Source organism: Moschus berezovskii, chromosome 12 (assembly GCF_049115385.1).
Source record: "Moschus berezovskii isolate FMDL1 chromosome 12, NW_MosBer_1.0, whole genome shotgun sequence".
In the NCBI taxonomy this organism is placed as follows: domain Eukaryota; kingdom Metazoa; phylum Chordata; class Mammalia; order Artiodactyla; family Moschidae; genus Moschus; species Moschus berezovskii.
In genome coordinates, this window is record NC_142471.1 from 6,026,619 (window position 1) to 6,044,874 (window position 18,256).

General features: G+C 41.0%; 1 protein-coding gene across 2 annotated transcripts in view; it reads right to left on the minus strand.

The window, feature by feature from the left end:
• Window positions 1–18,256, minus strand: part of PCNX2 (pecanex 2) — a 309,056-nt gene that overhangs the window by 141,545 nt on the left and 149,255 nt on the right. For both annotated transcript variants that reach the window (XM_055424272.2, XM_088842460.1), the window contains one exon: window positions 70–211. In XM_055424272.2, the coding sequence (XP_055280247.2) occupies window positions 70–211 (142 nt within the window). The remainder of the gene's footprint in view (window positions 1–69; window positions 212–18,256) is intronic.

The following is an 18,256-nucleotide window of genomic DNA, read 5'->3' on the forward strand; positions in this document are numbered from 1 at the left end:
GAGAAAAATACACTAGATTTTGAAAATGTGGTGATTCAAATCATAGTGTGAATAAACTTCTCCACTTACTGGGTACCAAGTCGCCGGTAATTGCTTATTGAAAATGCATCCGTTGTGAGGGCATTCAAAATGATTGCTGGGTACAAGATGTATTTTTCAAAACACTGCAGCCAAACATAGAGTCTTTCAAACCACATTAAATGGGCAACATCTGAAAGAAACACAAAACCACTGAGCACAGCCTCCAATCAAATTATTTTTCTTAAGTACATATGATAATAAGTAATAATCCCATTCCTTTCATTCAAAAGCTGCAGAACTCTAGATACATGATAGACCAATTTTCTTTCTAAGCAGGCACTTTTTGCTTTGTTTCTACATCGTTCACAAATAATAATATACAGTATAGGCCAGTTTCCTAATTTTTCAAGTCAGTTGATTTTTCTATATTAGTTATTACTGGGACCAATGAGATCAGCTGTCACATCACATCGAGGCATCTCAGAGTGAGTGGGGAGAGAATGTGAAGGATGGAGACTTGGGGAACGGTCTCATGGACCTGTCTCCTCTTAAGCTTGGGGTTGCTTCCGAGTCTGGGGCTCATTTCTGGGCTCTCTCTTTTTTCATTGATAAATCCACAATCAAATCCCTGGCCATCTATATATGTACCAGAAAGCTGATCCCCAATCTCCTGTCACTATGAACGCATTACATTTCTGTGAGCCTTCACAATGAATGAAGGAAGTATCACGGAAGTAAGGTTCATTTTCACAAGGGCTAAAGTTTTAAGTTACACCAATTTGGGTTTACAAATAGCTGTGAAAAGAAGGGAAGCGAAAAGCAAAGGAGAAAAGGAAAGATATAAGCATCTGAATGAAGAGTTCAAAAGAATAGCAAGGAGAGATAAGAAAGCCTTCCTCAGTGATCAATGCAAAGAAACAGAGGAAAACAATAGAACGGGAAAGACTAGAGATCTCTTCAAGAAAATTAGAGATACCAAGGGAACATTTCATACAAAGATGGGCTCGATAAAGGCCAGAAATGGTAGGGACCTAACAGAAGCAGGAGATATTAAGAAGAGGTGGCAAGAATACACAGAAGAACGGTATAAAAAAGATCTTCACGACCAAGATAATCACGATGGTGTGATCACTGACCTAGAGCCAGACATCCTGGAATGTGAAGTCAAGTGGGCCTTAGGAAGCATCACTACGAACAAAGGAATTCCAGTTGAGCTATTTCAAATCCTGAAAGATGATGCTGTGAAAGTTCTTCACTCAATATGCCAGAAAATTTGGAAAACTCAGCAGTGGCCACAGGACTGGAAAAGGTCAGTTTTCATTCCAATCCCAAAGAAAGGCAATGCCAAAGAATGATCAAACTACCACACAATTGCACTCATCTCACACGCTAGCAAAGTAATGCTTAAAATTCTCCAAGCCAGGCTTCAGCAATACGTGAACCGTGAAATTCCAGATGTTCAAGCTGTTTTAGAAAAGGCAGAGGAACCAGAGATCAAATTGCCAACATTTGCTGGATCATCAAAAAAGCAAGAGAGTTCCAGAAAAACATCTATTTCTGCTTCATTGACTATGCCAAAGCCTTTGACTGTGTGGATCACGATAAACTGTGGAAAATTCTGAAAGAGATGGGAATACCAGACCACCTGACCTGCCTCTTGAGAAACCTGTATGCAGGTCAGGAAGCAACAGTTAAAACTGGACATGGAACAACAGACTGGTTCCAAATAGGAAAAGGAGTACGTTAAGGTTGTATATTGTCACCCTGCTTATTTAACTTCTATGCAGAGCACATCATGAGGAACGCTGGGCTGGAAGAAGCACAAGCTGGAATCAAGATTGCTGGGAGAAATATCAATAACCTCAGATATGCAGATGACACCACCCTTATGGCAGAAAGTGAAGAGGAACTAAAAAGCCTCTGATGAAAGTGAAAGAGGAGAGTGAAAAGGTTGGCTTAAAGCTCAACATTCAGAAAACTAAGATCATGGCATCTGGTCCCCTTGCTTCATGGGAAATAGATGGGGAAACAGTGGAAACAGTGTCAGACTTCATTTTTCTGGGCTCCAAGTGATTCTGATACGTGTTCGGGTTTGAGGATCACGGTTCTAGTTCTTCCTCTATACAGGATTAGACTATGTTGAGTCTTTGTGCTTCTTACCTATCTTCTCCTTTCCAGTTTCACTGTTCAGATACGCAATCTCTTAGCCTTACGAAAACTGTAACTGTCTTTTATCAAAATGGACTCTCTCTTTCCTACCCCCATCATTTGTGTGCACTGGATACCACTACTCCTTACCTACATAAGGACCTTTCTCTGTGCAGGACCATTCTCCTACTTATTCTCTCATATTGAATCATCTTCATCAAAATATAAGCACACTGTCATATCTTTAGTCCTAAAAAAAGACACCCTCCCTTGACCATTTTCCTTCCAGATTTTGGATATTTTCCAGATACTGCCCTATTTCTTTGCACCCCTTTGTAATAATTTCAAAAAAAAAAAATTGACTACACTCACTTTCTCCACCACTTAACTCCTTTTGTCTTCTGAGTTCACTCCAGTCAGAGTCTCGTTCCAACTGATTCATGAAATTGCTTTTTTAAGGACCTCACATTGCTATCCAATGGTCAGCCTCAGTCCTCATCTTACTCAACCTCCCAGCAGTATCTGATCCAGTTTATTACCCCATACTTGTAGTAATTCCCTACATGATCTTATCCAGTTCCATGGCCTTAAACATCTATTGTCAATATGTTGTTGACTACTAAAAATACATCTCCATGCCTGGACCTCTTTTCTGGGCTTCAAACCAATATATCCAACTATCTTCTAAACATATTTGGAATGTCTAATAAGCATCTCAGCAACGGTCTTCATTTCCTGCTCTCACCCAAATCTACTCCTCCCGTGTCCACCATTCATTCATTCCACAAATGAGACAGACAGCTCTATGCCAGATACTTTCTTATGGTGCAATGAGCATCCAAAACATTACAAAATCTCTGCCCTGATGGAACTTACATTCTCACATGGACAACACAAAACATAATGAACACGTAAACTGCACAGTATATGATAAAGGATGGGTAATGAATGAAAGGATAGAGTGAAGAAGATCAACAGTTCTCAGCGGTTCACGTGGACAACAATGTAAAATAGAGTGGCACAGAGACACAATTAAGAAGATGACATTTGAGAAGCAAGATGCCATTTGGACAACAGTTCATTAAATGGTACTCCCCCTTCACCTAGTTTCTCAGGCCAAAATCCTTTCCTTAGTCTCTTCTAGGTTGGATCTTACACCAACCCATAAGCAAATCTTACTGGCTCTATCTTCAAAATCTATCCCAAATTTAACCATATTTCTCCTCTCGTGCTACCGTCACACCAAGTCATCATCATTTCTCACCTAGATTGACGACACTTCCTTAAAACTGGACTCCTTGCTTCTTTTAATGTCCCCACAATTTATAATCCAACCAGCAGCCAGAGGAATGTTTAAGACATGGTTAATACCCTATTCATCTGTCTCCCATGGCTTTTCATCTTAATTATGATAAAAGTCCTGTGTCAAATTTTATTTAGTTGACCCCCAAAGATTCACACTCCCCTTTTTCATAGAACTGATGCTGGTAAGTGGCTGCCCAGCTGGGGATCCCATTTCCTGGTTGTTCCTTGCATACAGGAGGATCATGTGGCTCATTCTTGCCAAAAAAATGAGAGCAGAAGTGTGTCGTTTCCAAGTCAACTGGCTAAGGACTGGGTGCATGATCCTCCATGCATCCTTTTCCCTCTATCTGCCGGCACAAGAATGTTAACATTCTAAAGTAACCCTGAAACCATAAGATGAGGCTTCCAAATATTGAAGAAATCTCACACCCAAATGACCCTCCACTATGCTAGGGACAATGGCTAGGTAAAACCTTTAGATCACATCCCATTGGACTTTGCATGAATAAAACATACGATTTATTTTGCTAACCCATCAAGATTTGGAAGTATCTGCCGTGATATTTAGCCTCCTCCTATCTCTTGACTAACAGAAAATCCAATGTCCTTACCTTGTTTTAGAAGACACTTATAATTTGGCACTTGGTTACCTTTTTGATCTTACTTCCAACCACTTCCTCCATTATGCATTCTCATCCTTGGTGACCCTCCTTGAATATTACATACACCAAGTTTGTTCTCTTTCACAAGTGTTTCATCTGCTGTCCATTCTGCCTAGGACTCTCCTCTTCAGATATTTTTATAACTCACTCACTCATCCTTTTCAAGTCTGCTCAAGAATTGCATCCTGAGTAGGTCCCTTTCTTACTACCATATCTAAAACAGCTTCCTTGTGTCACAATTTCTTTAGTTGAATGAACTTTTCTTTATAAAACGCCTCAATCTGATACTTCGCTTGTGTCTTTATTTGTGTGTTATCTGTCTTCTGCTTTCTCCACTACAGGGTAAGCTCCACAGGGCAAGGACTTTGTCTTGTTCATTACCCCATGTTGACACAGTAATCCTTCAATAATATGTGTTGAGTAAATGAATGGTGATCTCCCGGGCTCCAGTTTCTTTACACACCATCTGCTTTTCTTTGTTGCCATCAAAGAACTCTTTGAAATGTACATTTAGCCACTGTATATTTCATAGTCTTCATTGTTCTCCACTGTGTCTATCCATACACCCCAAGTACCTTAATATGACATATAGGCTTTTCATAATATGCTGCTATGTAACTCTATGGAATCACCTTCTATCACTTTTCCCCTTACATCCTATAGTGAAATGACTCCCTGGATTATCAATGCTGGATTTTTTAAAAAACCTTTTCATTTAACTCTTTTATACACAGAAACATGCATAAAACACACAGAGCTGTGTCCCTAGTACTTGGCTTAAGAAACAGCCTCAAAGCGCCCCGTGCCTGCTTATAGTCACCGCCCCACAAGGTAACCATGGCCTAATCCCTGAGCAGCACTGTTTATTTTGCCTACTATTCTAATGTGTCTTTTGCTCAGCAGTGTTGTGAGATTCCTCCACACTTTTGAGTGTGGTTGTCATTTGTTCATTCTCACTGCCATAGAGTCATCGACTTAATGAACATACAGCTTTTATCCAAGGTGCTTTTCAAGGGCATTTGGTTAGTTTCCAGTATCTACTGTGAAGAGTGCTGCCATGAACAGTTTTTACGTACCTTTTGATAAACACGGGACATTTCTGTGGAGTATGTATCTAGGCACGGAATCACTAGGTTATTAAGTGTGCACATAGAAAGCTCCAGGAGGTGTTGCCAGCTTTCCAGTGGTACTGAGACAATTTATGCACCCATAAACAAGACACAGTTTTCCTTCCACTTGCTCCACATCCTGGCCAGCACATTTTCTCCTCCTTCATTCTAGCTGCGCTGGTGGGCATACAGTGGTATCATGCTATGGTTTTATTATGGATTTTCCTAATGACTAATGCAGCTGAGTGCCTTTTGATGTGCTCACTGGCCCTTTGGATATGCACTCTGCTGAAGCAGTTCTTCATGGCTATTGCCTGGTTCTTTTTCCTACTGGATTATATGTCTTTCCTTCATGATTTTAAGAGTTCTGCATACAACCTAAGCATCAGGTTTTACTCACATATATGCAATGGGGAAAATCTTTTCCCATTTTGTGAGATGCTTTTTAACTCTCCTAATAGTATCTCTTGTAAAAGAGAAATACTTAGTTTTAATATGCTCCAAGTTCTCATCTATTTTTCCTTTTAAAGATTTTTGTGTTCCATTCAAAAGACAAAGGTCATGACCACCTTCTACTTTCCTCTAAAACTATAATTGTTTTAAATTTTACATTTAGATCTGCATGCTATTTAGAGCTGGTTATTATATATAATGCACTATCTCACAAGAAGGCGGCTGAGACTGACATTTTTCCCATATGGATATCTACCGGGTCATTGCCACCTACTGAAAATGACTGCTATTTCCCCCGGCACTGCAGTCAAGCATGCTGTTTTATATGTCTTTATACATGTGTCTGGTGCCTTCTTGGAATATCCTTCCAGATTTCCTACTGCAGAAACTCCTCATCTTTTTACAAAATATGTTGCCTTGCATCTGGAGCTTCACTTGGTCCCCTCCTCAACCCCTCGCCACTCCCAGTACAGTCACACCAGTGCTGGTCACGGGCAGGGCATCTGAAGTCCATCCCAGTAGGGAGAGGCCTGATCACCAACACTGCTTAGAACTGTCAGCATAATGACAGCAAAACAGAATCCAACTTGCAATTGGATTTGTTACTGTTTTAAAATTCTTTATAAACTATGCACCCCACTTTCTGCTTGCATTCTGTAATTACCTTTGGTTTTGAAGCGAGATATGTTATTTCTTGGAGCCATTACTGAACACTGTGAATTTTACAATTATAGTACCTGTCACACCAGAGTAAATATTCATTTAAATATACTAATCTTCCCATTAGACTGTGAGTTTGTCAAGAGTAAGTGCTATGTCTTAATCAGTTCAGTATTTCAAGCACCTAGCATAATGCCTGGCCTAGAGTTAAGGTTCAATAAATGTACATTTATCATCTTATTTTGGTGGTTGGGGGCAACTCTGAATAATTAAAATGAAAAGAGGGTTTTTTTTTTTTTTAAAGCAGCCTCTTGGAATTGCTTTTTTGATTACAAAAACAAAAAGCTGTCTAACAATAACATATTAAACAACATTTCCTATTTTAATCTCTCATAAAGTATAATCAGTTAGAGCGAAGTTTCCTTCTATACAAAATTATTTTTTCTGATTTCTCAATTTATAAGACATCAACAATGTCAGATTGAGGCCATCACATCAAATGCAATTCAGCTTGCTTATAAAAATACATTTACAGAGTTCAATCAACATTTGTCACCAACTCAGAGAAACATGGCAACCTTAGCTAGATTCCTGCAAAAATATGCAAATTAAGAGAAATATAAGCCAACCTCATCCTGCAGTGCAGTTAGAAAATTATCTGAATTAAAAGAAATGTTTCAGTGGCTTATCACCCAAGAGTGACCTAGGTGCCACGTGGATAGGGGAGTATGATCCAGATTTTCAAATGCTTGTCACATTTAATTTCAGTAGATGATATATTCCAGTAAGTGGGCATAAAGCTGATTGAGTGTAAGCAGACAACCCCATTGCAGTGTGAAAAGATTTACTACAGATAATGATAACAAATATGGGTTTGCCATAGAATTTCAGTTTATCCATTCCAGAAACACACAAAGCAATGAATAACAAATAATATAGAAATCACTAATAAGCTCCGAATTCATCATCCATGTCTTTCCAAATATTTGAGAGCAGAAGTACTTATTCAGTAAGATATTAACCCTCTGTGCATATGTGTGAAACGACATCAAAGACAAGACTGTAAGGCATGTAGCTAAGAGAGTCAGGCTGTATAAGTCTTGGATTGTAAGCACTAGTCTGCTGTCTGCCTTTAGAACAGCAAGCTTGCAGGGCTAGCATTCAATATGGCCAAAATAACATATATGAACAGGTAAGGCCCCGGGTCTTTAATAACTGGGTCTCTACTCAGAAGCAAGATGATAGCTGCAAAACAGTTGTCTGCTGGACTTCTGAAGGGTAAAAAGAATTTCAAGAGGACTAGAAATCAATTCATTCATAAGTTGCAAAAACCTTTACTATTTAATAGCACCCCTAGAGTTAAAAGAAAAAAAGACTGGTTGCACTGCATAATTCAACTCTAGCTTACTACCTGAGGTGCTGCCAGGGAATTGAAAGTGACAACAGCTGACATCTCAATGTGATACAGAGACTCCACATGCCTCCCACTGATTAATTCTGAATCTCTAGTTGCAGGGACTGAGAATACATTTTACACTGTCTGCATACACCAGCAAGCATGGGTATACATACTACATGTAAAGAGGAAAACATTTTAGGTGATAATTCACCCCAAGGCAGGGGTTCCATGGTTGGTATTCAGTATAACATCTAGTCAAAGTGGGAATGGAAAAGGATGTGGAAAGGGAGTTCAAATAAATATCTAGGAAGGACACAGTAGATAGCAAATCCCAGAGGTCACCAACGCCATACTCCTGACTTCAAGTTCTGCTACTATTGCACACTGAAACTGAATTGAAGGCAAATTAATTTCATGCTCATTCTATATATCTCTAGAATCCTTCTACCAAGTTCAGTCAATTATTCCAATGAAATGCTACAATCTCTAGATTGTAGAAAACGTTTAACAGATAAATGTAATGGATGTTTCTATTTGGAAGTAGAAAGGAAGCAAATATAAAGATGAATAATAATGTAGGAGAAAGTTAAAACACAAGCGCAATCCAGAATTCTGAAAGATTAAAGTTAATCCTTCATCATAAGAGTGGCCATGAAAAACTAATAAGACGAAAAGCTTACAAAGGCAGGAACATGATAAATAAGTTTAAGTCCCCAGATTGTCTTAGCATTCATACAAAGTCAAGTTAAAAAGAAAATCTTTGCAATGATAGTTTATAACTGTCTTTCTGTAATGTTTCGAATACGCAAAGAGACTATAAAAAGATATTTCTTTAACATTATTATTTCTTTTTTCCCTGAAATATTAGGCCCTTGAGAAAAAGATTGCAAACTAACTCCACCACTTACAAATTTACATGTGATTTATCTCGACTGAATGCTTTTCAGGTTGTGTTTTATTTAGATGTTTATGTTACTAAAACTAGAGCCTCTTAATAATTAAAAGTTAATTAAAAAAAATCCTCAGGATGTTTTCATCTTTAGGATAAAAGATAAAAGGAAGACAATTTGTTCCAATTCAAATCTTGAACGATGACTGACAAGCTTCAAGAACATGAAGCTTCCTGCTTTGTAGCGACATATCTATAAACATTTCAATAGGGGTGCACATCGGGTTCAACTCGCCTGGTCACACCAAGGCATGTAAGGCAGAGAGGCCCTGCAGATTAGATTCACTGCATCCCAGCTGGCTGTACCCCCTTATTATAAGCAACTGCTTTTCCTACGAGCATTTCTCACTCTCATCTTCCTTGCTGGGCCAAGTCCTTACTACTAAAATGTATACATGTCAAGGTTTATTTTCTTAAAAGACAGGTTTAACTACCCAAGTCAGTAGCAGGAATTGAGCCATCATTCTTAAATGTAAAGCAAATTACACCACCCCACCACTCACAGCCTAAAATTCTGTTTCAGAATTTTACCCAAGGTCCTCACGACCTTCCCACTCCCAAAGATGCCAATTCAAAGTAAGCCTGTGGCTTCTTCTCCCCCATTTTGAGGGCTAACTCCCTCATTATCTTTCAGGCTCTAATTAGTTGCACTTTCTCAAAGAAGCCTTTCTTTTTCCCTCAAATCTAAATTAAGATCCCTTTATAACTCCCTCCTAGCCCCCTATACTTTTCCTTCACTGGACTTTAAACACCTTATAAATACATTCATCTGTGTGATGAATGTTCATCTCTTTAGTACAGCCAGGGGTCCAGGGCTGTCTTTCTTCCTCGTATTTGACATTTAGCAGTATACTCTGTTCATAGGAGCCACTCAGGAGATTCAGGCAACATCACTGATTATTGATGTAAATAACAAAAGCAGACACCTGACAGAACAAAGTTTGAGAAGCTGGGGCTTCCACGGTGAGGCACTGCCTGCCTTATAGGAGTTCGGGATCTACTCCTGGCCAAAGTGGTCCCCGTTTCTCTTGTCCTGGGGTGAGATCATGCTGGCCTTGCTCCCAAGTGCTTCATCAGCATTCACATGGTCCTTGGCATGTGACAGTGTCTATAAATATGTTTGAACCGCTTAATAACTATTATCAGTTTTAATATCATGGTAAACATCTTAGAGAAATACAAGGTGGGAACATTCAGGAATCACAATAATAAAACTCATATATTTCAAGAAATAGAATTTTTCAGTAGTTTCTTTGGTGATTTTTGAGTTTGGAATCATGTTTGAAAAATTCTTTTTCTCTTTCCCTAAGATTATATAACTTGACCTATATTTTTTGCAGTGCTATTCTGGTTCTTTTCTTTCTTTAAAACAATTTAAATCTTTAATCCATCTGGGTTTTCATTTGATACAAAGTCTAATTCAATTTTTTAAAATGTTTAGCTCATTTCCCAAAAACCATCCCACTGACTTTTTTTTTTCATCAATTCAGTGGGGATTAAAAATATATTCTTCATATCTCCTCAAAGGGACGGAGAAGTTCTTAGGAGACTCGGGAAATAATGTACTCTCGCTTCTTTGTAGAAAGGTCCTCTGCTAATATTAATCCATAGTATTTAAAACTAAAAATACTAGTGAATCATTTATCAATTTTTCACATAAAGATGGTCAGGTCAAAATGTTGACAAAAAAAGGGTTAAGAGAAACTTTCAGACGTTCTCACCATGGGCACTGAAGGAAGACACTTCTCGTGAGAACAACCGTCTTGCCAAGAGCAAGGATTATGCTCTTACCCATTTTGTGTCATCAACACCCAGCACAGCATCTCATACATAGCAGGTGCTTGATGAATGACAAATTTACAAAATCAGAATTCCTCCCCTCAAGTAAAGTATGATGCATATGTTATTTCAATGACAAGATCATTTGAAAACACTGATTCTATTTTTCCACTGGCATCTACATCAATTATCGTATCATAAAGCGCCGTGAGGGTTATATGATTTTAGATAAGATCCCAACAGACGCATGGCAGGGAGACGGAGTCATCCCTCATCACAGGGGCCTCACCTGCTCTAGCTGGGAACTGGTATCGTTCCTCCTTCTTTCAGACCTGCCTTCCCATGTATGCTTGGCCCAGAGAGCTCAAAGCTGCTGCAGTGCCATCCTGCATACATCAAATCCAGCACATTAAGGCTTACAGGGACTTCCCTGGTGGTCCACTGGTTAAGATTTCAGCTTCTTTGCCAGGGGGCATGGGTTCGATCCTTGGTTAGGGAACTAAGATCCCACATGCCTCATGGTGCAGCCAGATAAAAAGACTGCCTAATTTTCAGTGTTCTTTTTTTTTTTTTTAAATCTTTCCCCAATTATTTTACTTCTGCATTGTTTTAAATTTATCATCAGTCTAGGAGAACCCCGGGGGGCACCTGATAAAAATTCCATGGCTTGCTGGAGAGAGAGCAGGAGTCTGAGGTTGGCAGCTGACGGCTGAACTCTGTCCCCAAAACTTTTCTCTCTTAATGCTGCCTGGGGTTGGCCTGTGCTTCTCTAGGACTCCCTCTGCCTCACTTCCCTGTGAGCAAAGAACACTGATTCCACTTATCTGTCTTTCTGCTGCTGTGTAAGCCTGGTTTACTGCCAGTCCCCTGCAGCCCCCTCCAGCCTGTGCAGACTGACACAGAAAGGTAAGCTCCCCAGTCAACCAGGGGTAGACAGGCCAGAAGGTGAGAGCAGAAGAAGCAGAGCCAGGCAAGAAGGGAAAGGAAAGGAAGGGAACAGAAGGTACATGAAAATAATAATAAGAACATTGGCAATACATAAGGCAGGCTGCCAGCTGGCAGGTTATTTTCTGACACATCAGCCCTAAGCCACTTCTTTAGAATTTGTAACACTCTTTCAGAAGCATCATAGCAAATGAGACTGTTTCTCAGGTGGCACTGGTTCATGAGTCACTTTGAATTAAAGAGGCATTGGAGGTTTCCTAGGTCTCTATCTCTTGATGCTAGCATCTCTTTATGTAGAGAGACAAAGTGGGTAAGGCTACATCCTTCTTTCCAGAACCATGGCGTTTCCCCATCACACACACGACGATGAGATCTTCCCATAGACCCCAGTGCAGACTTTAGGTTGTGAAATCAGACATGCCTTATTCTTTCCTCTAGCGCTGTATACATTTCAAAAGATTTTATCCGGTTGGGGCTAATCTCCATGGAAATTCTGTAAGCTAGGTCATTCTAGCAGTACTATCACCTGCCAGCAAAAATTTCACAACATGTCTATCCAGATCATAAAGAGTTGCCAACTTATAGCACAGTGGGTGAAACGAGGCACAAAACAGGTGTAAAACAAGTGAAAGCAGAATCCTAGAGCAGAGGAGGGGCGGGATGTACTTACTGAGTGCAGTCTGCCTGCCAAGGACCTCGCCAAATGCTCGACATGTACTGCCTTGATTCATTTCATCCCCCAATAAATCTTCGTGGTAGGAACCCATATTTATAGATGAATCACAAAAGTTAAGCCCCACTAACAGGGACAGAGACGGGATCTGAGCCCTGCCTTGTTCAGAGCCTGCTCTCTGGGCCATGACAGGTGAATTCCCTCCTAAACTTTCCCAGAGTTTTCTGCAGGGTAGCATCTGGTCACACATAAAGGACCAGGAGCCGAGCAGACATCAGACTTTTGGCCAGCAGCAACAGGAGACAGAAAACAATGGGACATTAGCTTAGGATTCCGAAAGAAGTGCTTACCCCCTCACAAGCTACACACTCCAAGCTCTCCGTTAAGTGCAAAGTAGAATGAAAACACTTTGAGACAGATGAAGTCTCAAAACATTTCCCTACCACGCACCCTTTCCCTGAAGTAACCAGAGGATGTGTTTCATTCAAAGCGAATAAACAAGGAACAATTGAAACAGGCTCCAGAGGGAGTCTGGGAAAGGATGGGACTAATAGAGGATTTTAAAAGTCTGCCTGTGTGGAAAGTTAAATTGAGAGATATTTTACATAGTTATTGGAAAGGCTAGGAAACACAAAAACAGAACAGAAATTGGAAAGGCTGCTGCTGCTGCTAGTTCGCTTCAGTCGTGTCCGACTTGGAAAGGCTGCTGCTGCTGCTGCTGAGTCACTTCAGTCGTGTCCGACTCTGTGTGACCCCTTAGACGGAAGCCCTAGGAGATGCCAAAACAGAAATCTAAACAAGAAAGGAAATGCAAGCATGGTACACTACTGAACTAGACATGAACAATTAGACTTTCTATATGACACACACATACATGATTAGAAAAAAACTGAATGCATGTTCAACAAAAATCAGGAGGAGGAAGGAGTAAGGGAAAATGTTCATACATAAGGAAAGACGAGAGAGAGAGACCTTTATTATTCATTACAGAAAGTCACTATACAGGTAAATCTGAAATATCAAGAAAGATAAGAACATGCACTTTATTTGGAAGAATTATGGTAAATACCAGAAGAAAGACCTAGAGTAAAAAGTAAGGAGGAATCACACAGGACAAAGTTGACCAGAGACTGCTGCTTTTCATCACAACTTGTCCTGTTTGGCTTTTAACAGTATGTATTAGTGAAGCGAAAGTCACTCAGTCATGTCTGACTCTCTGCAACCCCATGGATACTCCATAGAATTCGCCAGGCCAGAATACTGGAGTGGGCAGCCATTCCCTTCTCCAGGGGATCTTTCCAACCCAGGGATGATAGGGATCAAACCTAGGTCTCCCACACTGCAGGTAGATTCTTTATCAGCTGAACCACCAGGGAATTATAAATGAAAAACACATTAGAAAAAGCAGCATCTGTCAGAATCAAGTCTTTCACGTGGAGAAACCAGTCTATCTGCAAATCAACAGGCAAGATTTGTTAAAATGCACAGTAAATATCATTTAAGGATTGCAAGAGTACATCATAAGGAACACTGGGCTGGAAGAAGCACAAGCTGGAATCAAGATTGCTGGGAGAAATATCAATAACCTCAGATATGCAGATGACACCACCCTTATGGCAGAAAGTGAAGAGGAACTCAAAAGCCTCTTGATGAAAGTGAAAGAGGAGAGTGAAAAGGTTGGCTTGAAGCTCAACATTCAGAAAACAAAGATCATGGCATCTGGTCCCATCACTTCATGGGAAATAGATGGGGAAACAGTGGAAACAGTGTCAGACTTTATTTTCTTGGGCTCCAAAATCACTGCGGATGCTGATTGCAGCCAGGAAATTAAAAGACACTTACTCCTTGGAAGGAAAGTTATGACCAACCTAGATAGCATATTAAAAAGCAGAGACATTACTAGAGACATTACTTTGCCAACCAAGGTCCATCTAGTCAAGGCTATGGTTTTTCCAGTGGTCATGTATGGATGTGAGAGTTGGACTGTGAAGAAAGCTGATCGCCGAAGAATTGATGCTTTTGAACTGTGGTGCTGGAGAAGACTCTTGAGAGTCCCTTGGACCGCAAGGAGATCCAACCAGTCCATTCTAAAGGAGATCAATCCTGGGTGTTCATTGGAAGGACTGATGCTAAAGCTGAAACTCCAATACTTTGGCCACCTCGTGCGACGAGTTGACTCACTGGAAAAGACTCTGATGCTGGAAGGGATTGGGGGTGGGAGGAGAAGGGGACGACAGAGAATGAGATGGCTGGATGGCATCACTCACTCGATGGACATGAGTTTGAGTGAACTCCGGGAGCTGGTGATGGACAGGGAGGCCTGGCGTGCTGTGATTCATGGGGTCGCGGAGAGTCGGACACGACTGAGCGACTGAACTGAACTGAACTGAACTGAAGCTTTCCCCGCAACTGTATTTTGCAGCAGGATGAGTCTCTGTGTATACATCTTATTATACACATAGACTAGAGTCCTTCAAACCAGCCTTTACCTCTGGGCTTTTCCTGTCTGTGGGGAACTCTTCCTTCTGAATTTTCAAAGCACCATTCATTCAACCAATATTATTAAATACCTACCATGCACCAGATCCTAATCCAACATTTAATTTTTAAATCTCATTTATTTCCATTTAATACACAGAACCAACCAGTTAGAATAGTTTAACCAATGGGCATGCCAGCTGGGCTTCCCAGATGGCTCAATGGTAAAGAACCCGCCTGCCAATGCAAGAGATGTAAGAGACGCAGGTTTGATCTCTGGGTCAGGAAGATCCCTTGGAGAAGGAAATGGCAAGCCACTGCAGTATTCTTGCCTGGAAAAATTCCACGGACAGAGGAGCCTGGCGGGCTACAGTTCACAGGTCACAAAGACAAAGAGTCAGACACAATTGAACACACATACAACGAATGGACATGAAGTTAACGATAGCCTCTTCACTCAGGGTCTGAGCCTTCTACTGGTTGTGGTTGTTGTTTGCCTTTTTGTGTGTTTTTTGGCACACCATCTTCCCAGTGCACTGAGAGCAATATGGGTAGCAGAAATAGTACATGACCAGAGGGAGTGAGATTACCTGGGTTCTGATCATTCACCGGCCACAAACTTAGTGGAGCCTGGGTCAACGTCCCTTGACATCTCTGGGTGTCAATTTCCTCCCAGTAAAGTGGTGGGATAGTATTATATAAACTTCAAGACAGACACAACACTCAGGCCTTGTCTCACATGCCAGTTCCAACTGATTGGTAAAGTCTGCCACTGGCCTGTTTTAGGACTGTTCTCTGTTAGCTATGTCTACTGCAGGACCAGGGATCACAGTGTTATCCACACACCTACCAGCCCTGCCTGCTTTTCCAAAATATTCTGTGATCATATGAGAAAGAAGATTTGACGTATTCTCACATTAAAGGTATATGATCAGCTTGAATTTGCTATGCATGTTTTCTGGCTAGTAGAAGGAATAAAGAATGAAATACCTGAAAGGCAGAAAGGCATCCAGGAGAAGAAAGTGAGAAAACAGGCTGTAGATGATATAAAAATGGGTAAGGGGTCTTCAATACATTCACACATATTTTAAGCATTTGGATGTTCCTTCCAACACACAATTTTGAAATGCAATCTGTTTTTCATTACGAGCCTGATTTGTTAAATCTATTACTCTTGGCTAGATTTCAGGTGGATTATAAACAGCTAATGTAGGCAAGTGAGAAATATCCACCAAGCCTCTGCTGAAGCCCGTGGTACCAAGGGGAGCGTCTTCCGCCCATCATAAAGGACAGAGGCCCAGAGCTGCCCACCCAGTCAGTCCTCCAAGAGGGGACATCAACATACAAACACACTCTCCTTTCTTGCTCTTGAACCTTGTACTGAAAAGATCATTCAGGTTGAAAATATCTAAATGATTCCAATTTTGGCTGGGTTCTCTTAGATTCAGGGGTAAAAAACAATGACACACACGCACAAATTCCAAGTTTTCCACTGCTCACCCTTATCTTTCAGTGTTGAATTCCACACTCCGAACTGCCACAATAAGGGGAGTCTACACCTGATCTGTCTTATTTTCCTCTCTCTTGTCAAGTTCTGTGTCCTCAACCCAAAGGAATTTAAGTATCTAGGTCCAGGCATAGACACAGATGATACAGATATAGACATGAAGCTTCCCAAGTGAAAGCATCTGACCTCAAATCCCCATCAACTACCGACCACTGAGGCTGAAATAATACTCCACTGATGTCAACAAAACCTAGTCTTTCAGTAATAAGGAAACGAAAGGCAAATGCCACCCTGACACTACAGAAGTTCTAAAGAAACTCGTCTTTTCTTCAGGTTGCTTGACTGACCCACATGTAGGCATGGTTTGGATGGACCGCTCAGACGGCAAAGAACCTGCCTGCAATGAGGGAGACCTGCAATTGAACCCTGGGTCAGAAAGATCCACTGGAGAAGGAAATGGCAACCCACTCCAGTGTTCTTGTCTGGAGAATTCCATGGACAGAGACAGGAGCCTGGTGAGCTACACAGTCTATTGGGTTGCAAAGAGTCGGACATGACTGAGTGACCAACACTGTTCCTTTCTTTCACTTTCCCTCTAGATGGACTGTAACATGAACTGACCATTATCAACTGCACCTACTCTGAGCTCATCTTCCTTCAATTTTTATATTACTGATAATAATTTGCATTTATGTAGCACACAAGATTGAACACAGCACTGAAAAACCGTATTATACAGCTTGATCTTTGGCGAGCCACTGGTGTTGTAAGTGGGAATAACAAACGTCCAAAGGCAGGACAGTCTGGCTGCCTCCACCGCCTTCTGAACCCCATGCTGGCAGCTGGTCCATCAGGCCACGTCTCTCCTCTAAGCAAAACCCTGTTTTATTGATTTCGCTGTTTCAAATTAAGGCAGCTCCTGGTAGCCACTCAGACATGTTCTCTATTCCTGGCAGCATCATAAGTGATTATTTTATTTCTTCTTAAATTAATTCCCCTCTGCCCTTTTACTTTGGTCACACTGATAGGAACAGAGTGAAGGGATGAAGCGGGTACTTAAATAGTTCCTCTCACCAGGGAACTGTAAGTAAAAAACACGGGAGACCCCTGTAAATTAACAATTACTCAAGAACGCAGGTTTGCTTCACCGCAAAACCAAGCAGGCTTGCTCAGCAACAAAACCATGTAACAGAATCATGAGACATGCCCCCAAACAATAAAACAATGGTGGCATGGGACCCACATCCTGCCCAGGGAGCTCAGTGAGTTAGGACACGCTTTCTGTACACACAAAGAGCAATAATTTGTGGACCTAGCTTGACCCTGTAGGGACAAGAAAACTCCCCTGCCCAACCTTCAGGAGGAACTGATGATGGAAGCATGGCATCTACTCAAGAATAACAAAGAAGATCTTCTACCCCTCTCCACTTCTCCTTTGATTTTAAAACTGTAGCCCAGTAAGTTCTGGGCATGGCATCCTCTCGCCTGCTCACCTATAACCCTCACGAGCATCCTATTCTAATAAATCACTTCTTATCTCTTTGCCTTTTGTTAAATTCTTTCTGCACTGGAAAGATAAGGGACTGTGGTACCTGAGCTCTTCGGAGTCTTTGAAACAACACTAAATTGTTTCAGTACTAGTCTACTGAAGTTATTGATGACAAACCTGGCTGAGTCCAGCAAACCTTGATTCAGCAAACTATGAATTTGAGTCAGCAAACCTTGGTGCTACTCATATACCCTCATGTCTGAAGGTGGAGATGACTAGACGACTCATTTAACAATGGAAAAGTTACAGTGAGCTAGGTAGTTCTGTGCAGACTTACCATCACTGTCTAGTTACAAACGATAGCTATAAATCGTGCCCAATACGTCTGAAAATGGGGATAAATCAATCCATCTGCCAACTGTCCAATCACAGAGCCTGGAGAGACCTAACAGGGAACTTTCTGACTTTTCTACTTAGAAGCTCAAACACTGTTAGGGTCATTATCAGGCTGTTACTTAATGGTGGCGAGAGTCAGCCATGGAAACTGCTAAGTCAATCAAGTCCAGGGCAGGGTGTGGGTCTAGTTCTAGGTGAGCACTGCAAATTCAACAAAAAATGATTCGTGGATCAAAATTCAAAGGTCAGCCTCTGCTACACCCCACCTCTGGTTTTGTGGAAG